Source organism: Ochotona curzoniae, unplaced genomic scaffold, assembly GCF_017591425.1.
Source record: "Ochotona curzoniae isolate NIBS_2020 unplaced genomic scaffold, NIBS_Ocur_1.0 contig_291, whole genome shotgun sequence".
In the NCBI taxonomy this organism is placed as follows: Eukaryota; Metazoa; Chordata; class Mammalia; order Lagomorpha; family Ochotonidae; genus Ochotona; species Ochotona curzoniae.
In genome coordinates, this window is record NW_024465649.1 from 768,332 (window position 1) to 785,141 (window position 16,810).

At 40.0% G+C, this 16,810-nt stretch overlaps 1 protein-coding gene across 1 annotated transcript in view; it reads right to left on the reverse strand.

Moving 5' to 3' along the window:
* Positions 1–16,810, reverse strand: part of IL23R (interleukin 23 receptor) — a 53,728-nt gene that overhangs the window by 19,825 nt on the left and 17,093 nt on the right. Inside the window, exons 5-7 of the mRNA XM_040978396.1 lie at positions 10,320–10,480; positions 8,812–8,957; positions 1,990–2,146 (exon numbers count right to left, since the gene is read on the reverse strand). Coding sequence (XP_040834330.1) covers positions 1,990–2,146; positions 8,812–8,957; positions 10,320–10,480 — 464 coding nt within the window. The remainder of the gene's footprint in view (positions 1–1,989; positions 2,147–8,811; positions 8,958–10,319; positions 10,481–16,810) is intronic.

Here is a 16,810-nt window from a genome sequence, read left to right on the forward strand (position 1 = left end):
GCAAGCGCTTGACGCATGGAGAAGTCTAACTAGGCGTTTCAGGAGTGACTGAGGGAGTGTTGGTCCTTTCATGATGCCTTTTTAAAAAGCAATCAACATTACAGATTTATTATGAAGCATATTTGGCAACAGACATCTGCATTTTAAAACGTGTTTAGCTTTTGAGCAATGATTCTTCTTTAGACATAAAGAAATGAAGCGAGTTCGTAATAAGTCAGATAAGTTCGGTGATAGTGAAAAAAATGGAAGTGACCGAATTTTTATGACTTACTTATTCATGTAATATGATTTAAATAGAAAATGATCAAATTATAATACATTCATAAATTGAAAGGATATGCAGCCTTTAAAATGGTCTTAAAAATGGTCAATAAGGTAGATTAAGTAAGAAAATCAGGATATAAATCAGTATCAATCAGTAGAAAAATCAATACATAGCATCAATCAGTAGAAAAATAAGTGAATAGGAAAAAATTTTAAATGTAATAGCAAGTACTTTACCATAAGCTTGTACTGCTTTTGCAAACCCCAAAAATGAAGAAATATATCTCAAAAAGCTTTAACGTTAGCACTTTCCATAGCATATATTCACTGCTCCTCATTTAGTGTCTTACATAGAAATTTGCATTAAGAAATAGTCTTAGATAAGATGCTAAATCTAGATGAGTCAGAGTTTTCAGGAGGACTGAGCTGATATTTTGCCTTTTAATAACTTTACTCCTTTGGGAAAAATGCCTTTAAATTCAGACAACTGAAGAGCAAGTGTGTTGTTCTTGTTCCCTACCTCCTGACATTTAAGAGCTTTAAACAAAGACCATCCTGGCATACAGCATTGGTGGTCTGAATGGTTGGGTCTCTGCTGCTCACATGGGAGGGATGGATTGGGTTTCAAGTACCCGACTCTGGCCCCAGCCCTGTTGCAGCTGTTGTGTGCACTTGGAGAATGATGCAGCAGGTAGGAGTCCTGTCCACCTGATGTTTCTCTTTTCTGTCTCTGCACCTCTCAAACAAATAATAAATAATTTTAAATGGAAATACTTTGGGAGAAAAAATAAAATTCTTCCTTTAATGTAGTTTTAAGATGTGGACAGTAGGGGGCGCTAAAAGAACCTTTCAGCTCACTTGATTTTTGCTCCCTCTCATTAGCTACTACTAACGATGCCAGAGCATTCCTGTAACATAATCTTAAGATGTTATAATAATAATAATGATATTAACAATACTGTGATTATGCTTAAATCCTTCAGCATTAAGAAGAAAGTTTTAAATCCAGTGCATAAACTACCTATGGTAGGGAGGTGTCTTCATATGAACAAGGTTGTTATTGAAGCATTATGACTGTAATAAAAGATACATTTTATGATTCTTACACTTGGTTAGTGTAACTTGCTAATTACATATTCCATTGGGATCAGATGTTATAGAATTATTTGAGTAAGTGGATATAAAATAAGCCAACAATATTAGGAATACAAAAACGTCTAAAGATAAACAATAGCTAGATACTATGGTTGGGAAAATAATTAATCTCATGTTACACTGTTTCAACTCTTTCAGATTGGTTTACATGCAGTAGCTAATCAATATTTGTTGATACTATTTGTGTTTCCTCTAGCAGAATGTATTTTAAGAGATGGTCTGAAGAAGCTAATGTTTTAAATATTTTTCTTGACAAGATCTTTGATTACTGTATACTCCACATTCACACAGGACATTTGTGGCCGTGTGAATTTTGAGAAACCTTCCCTTCCCACCATGGAGTGGGAATGCTGAACATGAGTTTTAAGCAGACAGCCCCATGTGCTGAATGTATGAGAACTGTTGAATCCACCGCAGTCAGTCTCAGTGAAATCAGGATGAAGTGACAGTTGAAATATTTCCACCTGACCTGTAAAAGTTCTGCCAATTCTACTCTAAGTCAAGAAGGAAAAAAATATGCAGTTAGAAAGGTATAAACAAGCAGAGTAGGAGAATAAAGAGTACACTCACTTGTTTCCGGCATCTTATGAATGAAGGATGAACTCCAGGGCTGCCAGTACTTGTTGCCTGTTTGTTGACATCTCACTTGAAATACGTAAGTAGTGTTTGACTCCAAGTAGAACTCTGACTGCTGCACATATGTAAAGTTGGCGTCAAATTTTCTAACCTAAAATGGATGACAAAACAGTGAAAACACAATGATTGTTCCATCAGCAGATGTGTACAAGCAACTGCACTCTTCCAAGAACTCTTTCAGAACCTGAGGAAGCAAGACAGAACTGACCACTGCCTAAGCAAATGTTCTTCAAAACCTTCATGGTAAGACAGAATCAAAATTATGAGTTCATTTTAGTGCAAAAGCCTCTAGCAAGATCTGAGAAATATCTATCATGAGAAAGCTAAGCATCGATTTCAATTTTTTTGGCACCAAAATAAGACTCATTAATTCAATTTTTTCATGAACATTTTGAAGTATCCTTGTAAGACATGGTCACATAAAATCAAAAACATATTTAAAACACTAAAACTGTATTACACATTGCTTTGAGCTTGACAACTGTTTCAAACTTTTCAATACCAAGGAAGTCCAACCTGTCATATTTTCTTCATAATGAGGGGAAGGAGAGATTTGCTAACAATTGTTAGATTCTTCCCTTTCTGTAGTGGAAATATAGTTAAATAATTCTTCCAGAAAAATGAAACAACTTTACTTCCTAACGATAACTTTTGGAGAGCTCTACTCAGTTAAACTGAGTTTATTATAGGTTAAGGCAGATTACAAGGCCTAATACAGGAAGCCTCCATAAAGTTCAGGGAAAATGTGTGTCATGAATCAATTATGCATAGAATTAAAAGTATTCTTTCAGGAACCTCAACTGAATTTGAATTGTGGTAATGCAACAAGGTGGAGAAATCCACCATGGGGAGAGGGTTCGGGGAGGGGTGGGGGGAATCCCAGTGCCTACAACACTGTGTCACATAATGTAATACAATTAATAATAATAATAAGAAAGCATTCTTTCAGGAAAATAAGCTCATGTTCATTGGTTGTGTTTGAACAGGACTTTGAGACATGATGTTGAAAAGGGCCTCTACCAGAGCATGAATTCTTCACAAATCCAAAGAAGAGAAAAAAATATCAAATGTATGCTAATGTTTGGGTGGAAAAAATGATAATAATTTTGATGTCCTATAAAGTTTATGGAAGCACTCCCCAAGCAAATTTGCTTACAACTGGGTAATTGAAGAAGGGATGAAATCATACTGAAGGTGACTCCCATGGCTACAGTTTTTCCCCCAACCTGTGAAGAAAATAATTATCCCTGCTTAGGCTTCGATTGCAGAGAACAATTCACAGAACAACAGCCAGAACCAGGGACACCTCAACAGCTTCCTCACAATGCTGCCTGAAAACTTAGGGTTGAGCAAAGTTTCCATTTGATGGACACCGAACCTATTGAGCCCGAACTGGCTACAAACACGAATAGAGTTTTCAATGGGGGATTTTTAAACATGGGTCAAGATTCCGAACCTTGTCTTTAAAGAATTGCAACAAGAGGTGAAATTTGGTTTACTAAAACCATGTGAGGACAAAGCACAATGCAAGCAATGGCTACGAAGAGTGCAGGGTCCCAGTCAGAGCAGGTGGAGAAGTCAGGAGCCAGGACTGTGGCAATGGCGTTGGGGACTCAGGGTATGTTGATCACGGACTTGCTGGGGGATACAACGCCATAGAATTTGTTTATTAGCAGTGTTTTGAGAAATGTAGACAAATATTTAGCAGAAAAAATACACAGGGAAAACTTCACAACAGAGTCCTTGTGAGCTACAACAACATTCCTTCTCATTTCCTCTATCAAATAACAACAATTTGGGAAGAATTTTTCTAATTATGAAGATTGATATTCTTTAAATATGTACATATATTGTTATTTATTTGAAAGAGAGGGGAGACAGACAGACAGGAAATTTTCATCCATCGAATACAGCCCCCAAATGGTAGCAGCAGGCAGGTGTCCCTGAAGCCAGGGGTTTGGGTATCCTACCCACACCTCACGGGCGAAGGAGGAGCAGTGAATATTCAGTTTTGTGTGGCATAAGCTAAACTGCTCTTCATATTTTTAAATGGTTGGAAATGGAAGAAAGGCAAAAAAAGAACTTTCCATTATGCATGGAAATTATGTGATATTCAAATTTCATTGCTCTGAATAAAATGTTATTGAAACAACTCTATTTACATATCATGTATAACTGTTTTCACAATACAAATACAGAGTTGGATAGCTGGGACAGAACCTTATATGCTGCAAAGCTTAATATGTTTTTTAAAAAGAAGTTTACCTACACTCTTACCTAGGTTATGTAGAGAAAGAAGTCATTAATCTCATGACTTAATTTATAGTCAAGACTTCCCTGCCTTGCTATCACTGATGCGAGACACTGTGGAAAGCAAGTAATAATAATAGCAAATGCTTCATAAATTATCACACTCTAGATCTTATAAAATCAGTGGAGATACAAAAATTATAATGACACAGCCATGTCTTCTAGAATCTTCTTCTTCTGGCCTGGGGAAACAGAAGTAGGTAAATGCCCTTGAAACAGTGCACAGGAGTGGGCATCATTTGCTGCTGGCAGCTGAGAACTCTACTTTGGATGAGAGTCCATGAAGATGCTTACAAGCAGCTGGCAATGTGGACCGTGGTTTGGCGGGTCTAAAGAGGTATTCAAATTCTAACCTGCAGATGTTGAAGAGGCCTGGGGAGTGAATGAAAATAGCAACAGTGTGACGAGAGAGAAAGTATAAAGGGGATGCCCACATTTAGGAAACAGGCAGGTAAGAGTAACAGCAGGGCTATTCTTTACTGTTAGGAAAGACAGTGCAGTCCTAGCAGGGACTAGTTCTAACCTAGAACTTGTGGTGCAGTGTTTTCTTGATTACATGTTGTGGAACCTGCTACAATGGCTCATCTCTTTTCCTTGTCTTATATCCTTGGCCTTTGCCATGCAGCCTTAAGGATCCTGCCAGACTGACTGCATTTGGCCATGTGGCTTCTATGGGCCAGTGGACTATTGGTCCACACAGGCAAGCAGAAATCACAAATGTGTCGGAAGGACTGGGATCAGGCACTCTTACTCTCTGCCACTGGCATAAATATGACGTAGTTCCAGGAAAGGAGTATTGACACGTGGAGGAGAGCTCATGGTCAGGCCTAGCTGAACTGCAAGCATAGGTCCAATCTCAGCTGTACCAGTAGAACCCTCCTTCCATCCTCCGACCTGGATGGTGAGAAGTGAATGTTTCTTGCATGTCACTTCAGTTCTTTGGCAGACTGTAACCAATGATTTTAGCACTAGAAATCATCTATTTGTGTTGTGTGCAGAGAAAAGCCAGGAAAGGGCCCGGTAGAGTAGCCTAGTGGCTGAAGTCCTCGCCTTGCTTGTGCCAGGATCCCATATGGGTGCCAGTTCTTTTCCCAGATACTCCACTTGCCTTCCAGCTCCCTGCTTGTGGCCTGGGCAAGCAATAGAGGACGGCCCAAAGCTTTGGGACCCTGCACTCATGTGGGAGACCCAGAGGAGGCTCCTGGCTCCTGGTTTCAGGTCAGATTAGCTCCAACCACTTCAGCCACTTGGGGAGTGAACCACTTATCTCTCCTTCTCTCTGTAAATCTGACTTCCAATAAAAATAAATACATACATATTTTTTAAAGCCAGAAAGTCTGTGTAATTGAATGAGGGAAGAGACCTAGATGCCTTGAAAGTAACCCAATGCTTGCACATCAGAAGTCCACCCAACGATGGACTTCCAATGGTGGGGGAGGTTCTGTGCCTGGGAACATTCCTGTCCTGTGTGATAACATAGTAGAGGAGACACAGCACTTGGGAATCTTCCTGGAATTAGTTTCTGTCCTCTCCCCGAGAAATCCCAGGGCAATCTTCTGGCCCAAGACTCCGGGATCTTTCTGGCTGATCGCACTGCGTCACAATCCTCACCCCTCAACCCCAGTCATTGGGCGAGCATTGTTTGTGTGTACAGCCTTCCATATGCCACAAGAAGGGTAGGGGTAGTCACAGTGGGGAGGGTAGTCATAGTGGGGAAGAAATCACCCTACACGCATAAAATCTCCAATGCAGCCGTGGGGGCACTCAGTTTCCTGCTGAGAAACCAACTTGATCTGTTATCAAGCATTCCCGCTTGCTTATCTCCAATCTCTCTCACTGAAATTCTTGTCCTGCAGTAACACAAGGGTTTCCATATCAGCCACCCCGGGAAACAAGGGTAATCCGAGCGACTCCATTGGCAGACTTGAGGAACGTCTTAGGTACGGCTTATTTCTCTAACCTTTCCCACCTGTCTTGCTCAAGGGACAGCCCTGGTCTCTGTTGCACCCTCACGGGCAGGGGGCGAGCAGTTAAATGCTCCGGGGCGCTCTCTGCTTGAAGACGCCCATGCTAGGCTAAGCCAGGCACAGAGTGGGGACGCATGCCGCCGCCCCCAATGTCCATGCTCTGTAGACACACCATAAGTGCACACACGCCACTGCACGTGGTCAGCCCCATTAGCAGGATCTTAACAGACTCCAACGCTTACCTTTTCTTTTATTCTTTCCATCTTTTTTTGTATTTTAGGAGATTTTATTCCAGCGGGGCAGGAACCGGGCAGGGTGGTGGGGAGATGTGGAGGAAGGGGCAGGAGGGGGTGGAAGGAGGCCAGAAGGAGAAGAGAGAGCCCACCTGGGGGCCTTTATGCCATTCAGGTGAGCCTGCAAGGTGTGGGGCTGGGATTGGGAGGGGTTGAGGGCAGGCTTTCTCCGCCCTCTGACCTTCTTCATCTTGCTTATGGCCTGACTGGAAGCTGTTTACTGCCCTCTCCATGTGCTAATTCTAGCCAATGTTTTTCTCTGCTTTTGCTCTAGGAAACCCGGATTTGGATTTTGTGGGCTGCTGGAAAGGTTTCATGTGTTCTGTGCGGTCTTTATGAGTTCCGTTGCTTAAAGAGCACAAGAGTTGGAAGGCAGAGCTGTCCTGATTGCGCAGCCCAAGGCGTTACCCATGCCTTTGCGGTGGGGCTGGGGTTAACAAGCTCACTGTGCTGCCCGTGGAAGTACAGCACACATGATTACAGCCTGCACGTGATGCTCTGGCAGTAAGTGGTTGTGATGCTGGTGTGTGCATCTGCTCCACTGTTTGTGGTGATTTTGGCCTCTCTCCTTTCTGCTTATAAAAGCATGTTGGCTCCGGCGCAGTGTGCCGTGCCTCCCTAGGCTAGCCTCGGGCGGCTCATGTTTACCATGCCTCACGGTTGCGTCAAGTGACTGCGCTAAGTTTGTGTAATCGCAGCTATGATGTTTGCACAATCCAATTGCCTAACAGCACATTTCTCAAGATACATTCCTGTTTTAAGCACAAACAACTGAGATTCCTTTTTGTTTTTAAGCATTCTTATAGCCTATTTCTTCTTCACACCAAATAAAGGGATTTGGCGTTCTTAGTATCTCCCCTTTATTGTGTCATGACAGAAAGGCCTGCAATGGAACATGTCACTTAATGCAGAATCTGACTATTGCATTTGGATTGTTTTTGAAATTTACCCAGATTTTCTACAAGCAAAGGGAGTCCAGCAGGATCTTCACCTGGTTACTGACACAGTGGCACATGAACTGCTACTTCAGTGCAGTCAGACAACTGTAAAATTCACATGTGGGTTAAGTGAGAAAGGTAAAGGAAGCCCTTAGGATGCGTCAGTAAATCAGAGCAGCATCGCCCCCAGTGACCCCCAGCATCTCACTGACATTCAGAACAATGAGGCTGTAGCAACAGAAGCCTTTGGAATCACGTGACTCACCAAAAAAGCACCAAATTACATCTCATGGATGTCTTAGTGTGCCAAATACATATCATTTTATTTAAGCCCCTGTACACTGCTAACTCACAGCTGATAATAACTCTTACATAAATAAAGTCAGAAAATATTTTTCAATTGTGCTATACACCAGTTCGTTGTACTTGAAAACAGTTAAATGGCATTTGTTTTTCCATTATGGTACATCAAATTGGAATTTTTTCCTAAAACCTATTAGTGTTCCTGAACAGGCCAAGCTAATGAGTTTTGATTGCATTGTTATAGATGTTTGATTTTATTAATGAACTTTGCAACCATGCCTCCCCGAAGATACCTATTTCTGTTCATGTTTAGACATGGCCAATTTGTTGGGGTCGTGAATGTCCAGCCCAACCAATCATTTGGTCTGATCCTGCCAAGGCAATTGCAGGCATGGGTCAAACTTCACGTGATTTTCAAGTTGATAATTTGTAAGGACTGAGCTGTATGAATCATGAATACCCAGCGCCCTTGGCAGTAAAACCGATCCCATCCTGGTAGATGTTCACTTTTACTTTAAGTTCTTCTAAGACTAAGATCTGTACTAACAACAAATCTTATGCTTTGAATTGCACATTCTTATTGAAAAAGAGAAATCCATAAATCTAAATTCCCTTTTTTGAACAATTTTTACTTCCCTGGATGCCTGTGGAGTTTTGGCATGGACTACTTAGATTTCATATCCACGATCATTGTGTTTGAAATGCAGTGTAAATTTTGCTGCCATGGATTACAAGGAGCTAAGTGGACAGATTCCCCTGAGCTGAGATTTGTATATTTAGCAGTTTGTAAAAGGCAAGAGGATTTCACAGGAAGCAGTTCTGTGTTTGGAAGTATACGGTAACCACTATGGATCATTCTAAGTCTACTGTTGCCCCCGACAGCTGATTGCTTTTCTTTTTAAATAATGAACACACATATTAAAGAATTATGGAAGTTTAACTTACATTCCAAGTTTGATTTTTTGTAGCCCTGTATCTCATTTCACAGGAAACCTTTTCAATGGTGGTTTGACTATTCCAGTAAACGATAGTCTTAGGCACTGTGGCGTTTATGTTCTCAGCCCTGACAATGATGGATGCAGAAGGTATCACTAGAAAAACAAAACAAAACACAACCTAGCAGTTTAAAACCTGCCTACAAGAAACTGGTGCATTTTTCGTCAGTACATAGACATGCTAAACCTCAAAAACAAAAAAATATATATGATCTGATTAATGATTAACTTTTTATTTGCTAATTTATTATGAAGGAGCCAGTTTGTCATTAAGGAAAATCTATTTCTATCATTCTTCATTTCTATTAATCCTAATTCTAATAGCTCTTTCTTTCCCTTACCTGCCACCTCATCTAATCCTAACAAAATTCCAGGCCTGAACTTATTAACAAAAGGTATATGTAAAAAAAAAAATTTCTCCTCTTTCCTGATTTTGCATCCAGTTCACAAAATCTGGTTTGGCAATATGTTGGATTAACACTCTGCTTTCACAAAAATGTTCCTATTTTATGTAGCAGGGGAATGTATATAAATATAGCAATTGTTTAATGATGGTCACCTGTTGAAATCATTCTTAACAGTAACAGACATCAGTTGTACTTTATCTCCAAAAACAGCGATTATTTACCCTTCATGGCCTCTGAATTTTGATTTTAAGAACTATATGTAGTTGTAAAAGGCTCATGAGTAATTAGGCCTTGGAATTTTTTTTTGCTATCAGTGAGGAACTTATAAAGAAGTTTACCACAAATTTATTTATGTCAATATAATTGCCAGCAGCAAACAAAACAAAACTGAAAACAGTGAAGATTTCCAATGAGAAGGGACTGAATTATTATATACTCAGATCTTAAAACTATTATTCTAAAATAAATATTACAGATTAAATTAATAGAAGTGTTTGTGACTTATTTTAAGTTTTTAAAAAGCAGAAAACCTTAAAATATCTGAAGTAAAAAGGTGATCACCTATTAAATCTGGCTTGTAAACAAAGAGGTGTTCACACAATTCTTTAACATTTTACATGTATTTTTAAAATCTCTCAAAATAAGAAAATGTATATAATATAGTGCTCTGGTATACTGTACTTTCAACAACACAAGACTCATCGCTTTGTTGTAATCCTTATTTCCATCTTTCTGGTAGATTAAAACTTATGTCACAGCAGGTTTCTGCTTTCTTTGATTTTCTCTGGCTCTAAGAACAATGGGTGGAATATAAGAAATTTCCAAAAATTTCTGTCGAAGCACCTACATCTGTGTAAAAAGGGACATAAGTGAAAATGGTGGCAGAACTCATCTCTGAGTCGTCTCTTGCAGGAAGGGTTATGACTAATTTCTGTTTTCTTTATTATGATCTGCAAGAACTTTGAGACCCTGTTTTAGCTCTAGACTTTATTTGAACAGCTCAGCATGAACTAGGTTTACTAAAAATGTTACTGAATTTCTTATACTTTACCTATATCATCCAGGTCAATTTGCAGTGGTTCTGATGTCTCTGTGCCTAGCACATTTGCAGCTTGTACCCAAACTAAATACTTCTTGCCACCTTGTAATGAATCAGTAGAGATGTTAATAAAGCTTGAGGCGAGGTATTGTTGCTCCTCTTCTGTCTCCAAACTTTAAAATAATAATAATAATAATCATAGTTACCATCAGTTTTAATTAAGCATTCCAGGATTACTGTTTTGTTGTTGTTGAAAGCAGAATATCAGAGAGAGAGGAAGAGACACAGAGTGCAGAGATCTTCGTCCACTGCTTCACTGGCCCAAATGCCAGGGCTGGGTCAGACCAAAGCCAGGAACCAGAAACTCCATCTGACCTCCCGTGTGGGTGGAGGGGCCCAAGAGCGTGGGCCGTCTTCTACCACCTTCTCAGGCATAGTAGTAGCAAATTGGATTAGAAGTAGACCAATGGGGAATTGGATCAGCTTTGCAAGCTGTGCCTTAACTCCACTGCCCCATAACAAGAGTAGCTCCAGAATTAGTTTTTGATGCTAACATTTTTTAGCTAGCCTTCTGACATGATATTTTACTGAAAATGAACTCAAACCAACTTGATCTTCAAAACTTTTAAAAAGCCAATTCAGATTTGGCAAGGACTGTAAATATTTTTGCTTTCATAGACCCCTTCCTCAATTGAAAAATGAAATGCTCTCTGTATATGTTATGTAAACATATAAATTTAAATGTATACTGTAACTTATAAATAAATAAATATATGCAGCATGCATATATATAGACATGTACTAACCTACATGTGTTCACATACATTGTTATACAACTATATCGCTCTAAAGGGAAATAAACAAGTATTATATGCTAATTATTATATTTTCTTTAACACTTCATTATCATCTTCTAATTTTAAATAAACATTTTCATGGACTCCTTGGTGTGTTGTAGGGTTGACACTGTGCCTATTTGCATCCAATAGTTAAGTTGGCCTGGAAATAAATGGCTGAAAATAAAGGAGGTGCCTCCAAGAAGAAGCATTGCCCAGGGGTTCAGTAGAAGGAATTTAAAGTCAGACATTTCTCCCAGGAAATAGGGGGAAGGGTGAGGACAAGAGTAAGGGTTGGTACAGAGTGAGAGATCACGATGGGGAAAGATAAGATCAGCTCTTTCAGCAGGGGGGAAAAAACCCCAGCATGGAGCACACATCTTGTCGAAGTGCTGCTTGGGAGATCTGTATTCCACAGGGAAGTGTCTGTTTTGAGCTCCAGCTACACCTGTTAATATGACCCTGGTGATGGCAAAAGGTGATGGTTCAGATACTTGAGCTCTTGTCACCCACATGGGAGTTCCAGGCTCCTGGCTTCAGCCTGTGTAGGCCCTGTTGGAGAGTGACCCAGAGGATAGAAGCTTTGTCTATCTCCCCTCTATCTCTGCCTTTCAAACTATAAAAACAACTAAACTTAAAAAAAAAAAAGCACAAATTTAAGAGAAAGAGCAAAGCAGGATGTTCTACAAGAAGTAAGTGAAAGGCCTTGACATTTCTGAGAAAACTCAACAGTGCAATCCTCTAAGATGAGAGAGTAAAGTAAATACCTTGGAATACAGCAGGCCAGGTCAAAAAACCTCCATGAGCTGCTCATGGGTAGGGATATTGCCATGTGACTGATGGACAGTGCGTAAAACCAAATTCACACTACTCTGAGGGTCCCTGTGATATGGGATAGGTAGGCAGCTAATGGGCTGGCTGAGCTGGAAGTGTCCATAAGCCACCCACTCACTCCCAGCCATACAACTCTATCCTCCTAATTGTTCATCAAAATCTGTCCTTTCCCAGGGTGAATCTACTTTATTTGGAATCGAAAGAAGTAAGTGTTGTGAAGCTCCATGTGGAACTTGAGGAAGTGCCGTATTCCAGGCAGCATCACAGCTACATTCACCACCTCCAACCTTATAAAAGAGACGACAATTGGAAGGGGCTGTCTCTCTTTTGTGCTGCAGGCCATGGCTGCAGGTGTTATGCACACGCTCTGCTGTCTCCCCTTTCCCACGCCTTCTCCTTTCAGCCGGTCTTCTTGCCCATTGCACACTTAATGATGGGTATTTCCCTGTGTAGGGCAACCTGCTGTGTGTCTTTGTGTGTGTGTGTGAACTCACTTTATTACCTTTTAAATAATTTTTATCACATTGTGCATCTCATTGCCAGTACACTTGTCATGAACCTGGAGTAAAATTTGTATATCCCTTGCCACATCACCTGGGGCTGGCCCTGATTCCTAGGGCTGAAGGGCAGTCAGATGGAAAATGAAAGTGGGGTAGGAGAAAAAATAAAATCTGTTAAATAATTAAAAAATTCTTAGTCTGAAGTAAATGGAGATTGTTGGGGATGGACACAAAGGACTTTGAAAGTAAAACTGACTGGAACTGGCAACTGATACTGCTCCAAACACTAAAGATGATAGAAGAGAAAGACCTAGCTTAAACGGAGAATAGAGGGCACGGCCTGATAGCGTAGCAGTTAGAGTCCTTGTCTTGAACGCACCAGGAGCCCATATGGGCACGGGTTCTAATCCTGACAGCCCTGCTTCCCATCCAGCTCCCTGCTTGTGCCCTGGGAAAGCAGTTGAGAATGGCCCAAAGCCTTGGGACCCTGCACCCATGCGGGAGACCCGGAAGAAGCTCCTGGATCCTGGCTTTGGATTGGCTCCGTTCCAGCTGTTGGAGCTTCTTGGGGAGTGAATCATCAGATGGAAGATCTTCCTCTCTTTCTCTCCTCTCTGTATATCTGCCTTTCCAATGAAAATAAAATAAATCTTAAAAAAATTTTTTTGTTAAATGGAAAATAGAGAGAGCTATTAAATACTATTTAAAATTATATCCATGTTTTTGAAGAGATGCAACTAACAAAGACAAAAGCATTAAAATCCATGAGATATTACTTCTGCTGATTTTTGTTGGTGAAATGTGTCTCTTGTAGACAGCAAATAGATGTGTTTTGCTTTTTAATCCAGTCTACTAATCTATGATGTTTGATTGAGCTTAAGCCAATTACTTTCAGGGTTAATATGAATGGGTGGTAATTTGGTCCTGTCATTTTAGCAATGGGTTGTTCATTGCTTTAGTCTTCAAAACATTGATTTAGTCTTCAAAACACCTTTTCTGATTAAATCATAGGTAATAGATTAGCATCATTTTCTTCAAGAAGGTTCTTAATGTTCATTTCTTGAGCTACATGTTAGTCATTTAGTAGCATGTTACTTAACTTCTCGGTGTTGTTAATTTCTTTTTTCTTCCTGATGTTGATTTTGTTTTGTGGCTTTTCATTTAAGGGGATGTATAGTAGCTGTGTAATGGAGACTGTCGTATCTAATAACATGTTATTTAACTTCATGGCAATGTAAATTTCTATTTTTCTTTCTGTTATTGGTTTCGTATTATGACTTTTCATTTGAGGGGATGTACAGTAGCTGTGAAATGGAGACTAAATCCAGATGTGAAGATACAAAGCAGTATGCATTTCTACTTCCAGACAAAGATAGACTTACAATGAAACTATTTACTATATCTTGACAATAGGATTCTGGACTCTCTGCCATTGTCCATGCCCGCAATGATGGACTATGTATGAAGAACTATACTTTAGTAATAATACAGAGTAACTAGACAGGGGGGAGACTGGTGCTGGAATAAGGGAAATACCAGGAGCCTATGAAACTTGTATCATAAAATGATAATAATAAAAATAAAATGTAAAAAAAATTATATCCATGTTTTTATAATTAAATGAGGATTTCTTATTAGCCAATTAAGCTTGAAATTTTTCTCTTTTTTTAAGGATTTATTTATTTTTATTGGAAAGGCGGCTATACAGAGAAGAGGAAATACAGAGAGGAAGATCTTCCATCTGCACCCAAGTGGCTCCAACAGCTGGAGCTGAGCCAATCCAAAGCCAGGAGCCAGGAGCTTCTTCCGGGTCTCCCGCATGGGTGCAGGGTCCCAAGGCTTTGGGCCATTCTTGACTGCTTTTCCAGGCCACAGGCAGAGAACTGGATGGGAAGCAGGGCTGTCGGGATTAAAACCAGCACCCATATGGGCTCCTGGTGTGATAAAGGCGAGGACTTTAACCGTACGCTATCACGCTGGGCCCGAAAAAATTCCAAGTGTTATATATTAATGCTAAAGTTCGCAATTTTATTCATTGACATTGGCTTTGGACAGAAACCTTGTGCTTCTGTTTTAAAATTTCCACCCCCCAGAATAGAGACATGCACAGTTGTTTGGGGAGGATATAGGGTAGGGTAGAGATGAGGATGGAGTTACAAGCACTTACTTCTAGTTCCCTCTCCCCCGGTCCAACCTTATCCCCCTGCCCCCGACCCTGCCCCTAGGAAGATGAGGCACTTCCTCCCCATCCCTGATACATGGATGAAGATGTGTAGCCAGGATGCTTTTCTCTCCCTTTTCTTGGGAGCCAGAAGAATACAGAGACAAGTGATTTTGGTCTGCTTCTCCAATGTGTGGGCTAAGCCCCCATGTACAGCTGTTCAGTGCTGGCTGTGGAGAGGAGCAAGGTACATATGTTTATTCTGGGAGAAAGTTTACCCTCACATTTCAAAGTCATGCTCCACTGTTAATAACTATCATCATACTTAAAATATTTATTTATTTATTTGAACATTTGAAAATAATTGTTTAAATATAAAGTTAACTGCTTACAATTAATCATTAAATTATAACAGTTTGAATGGAAGTCTCTGACTCTGCGGTGTTGCCCATTTGGTTTAGATCACATGAAGGAAGTCTGGAGATACACATCAACGCCCCTGCTGCCCCAAATCACACCCCATTGTCTACAGTCAGGCCCGTCTGTAACACAGCAGTGGTTTCAATGGACTTCGCTAAGTTGACACGTGTCGAACTTTTTGAGCACCCAAATACATTTCCTTTTCTTTAAGTTCTCAGTAGGATTTTCTACATTCTTAAAAAATTCCATCAGATTACTATTCATGTTTAATCTTTTAGCCTCATAGTATGACTTTATTCTTCCCAGGAAACTGTTCTTCTAAAAAAGAGTCCTTCCTCTGGCGAAGGGCTCAGATCTTTGAGCACCTGTCTTTCTTGCCTTGTATGTTGCCTCTGGATTTTCCCCCTGGACTCCCTCCTACTCTTGGCCCCAAGCACTACTCCCTAGTAGGGCTACTATACATTTTGGTTCTCCCTGGGAAATTCCTTAGGTGTCAGACTGGGATTATAACTTTAACATATTAACAACTAAATTATCTTTCCATGCAAGCTAGCGTTTAAAATACCAGTAAGTCCTAAGAATTTATTTCTGTGAATATCTCAATGACATAACATTTATTTTGAAGTTATACCATAAGTGGTATATTTATAAATATAAATATGTTTATAATGGTATACATGGTATATTTATATGGCATATATGGTATATTTATGTAAATATACGGTATATTTATAAATATACCATAAGTGGTATATTTATTGTTTAATTTAAATTTTGGGGGGCATTCTATATGTAAGTTGATGGGATGTGTTTGCTCTTTTAAAAAAATGTCTATCATTTCTAAGAGCAAATCAATTACCAAATAATGACAGGCATTTTAAAAAATGGTATTTTCTTGGTGTGAGTGGTACAGAGGTTGAGACACTACTTGGCGTGCTCATACCCCACATCAGAGTGCCTGGATTTTAGGAACAGCTGCCCTTTGAATTCCGGCTTCCTTCTAATGCAGCCTCTGGAGGCAGTAAATATTGGCCCAAGTATCTGTGTCCCTATTGTGATTGTGTCGGACCTGATTGAATTCCAGGCTCCAGGTTTTGGCTTTGCAATGCCTTGGTTGTTGTGGGCATTTCAGGGAATGACACCGTGGATAGTAGATTCTCTCTCTGTCCTTCCTTGCCTTTCAAATGAATCAAACAATTTCAATAAGTGTAAATTTAAAATTATATCTTTGTCTTTTAGCTTTCCTTACTGTTCTCATATCTAGGGCAATGGTCTAAGCTTTATGTTATCTGTTGCTGTATCATCATAGAGTCCCAAGTTAATGGTACCGCATTGTGAAGTCTAATTTGACAGCCCATCTCCTCATTTACAAGGAAAATAACTCAGAAGTTTAAACAGCGGGGCAAAACTAAGAGGCCTGTATTCTTATCTTGAATGACTGGAAACACGTCACAAATGTACATGTCATCCCTGGTCAGGGTCTTTTCTGTTATCTGTACTATTCCAGTTATGGTATTCAAACTCCTGAGACCAATTCCGACCTGATTTCATTATCTGCCATCATCTCTTCCTGGAGGACTACCTGGGTGGGATTTGTGGCGAGCACAAAGGTAAAGTCATTGCCATTTCCTCCGAGAGTTTGGCTCCAGGTCCTGTTACTACTGTGTCTATTCAGAACCACAATACCCCAGTCAGGCTTTCAACTTGCTGGGACCTAATACTTTCATATGCTTCCTTGCTGAGATACCAAAA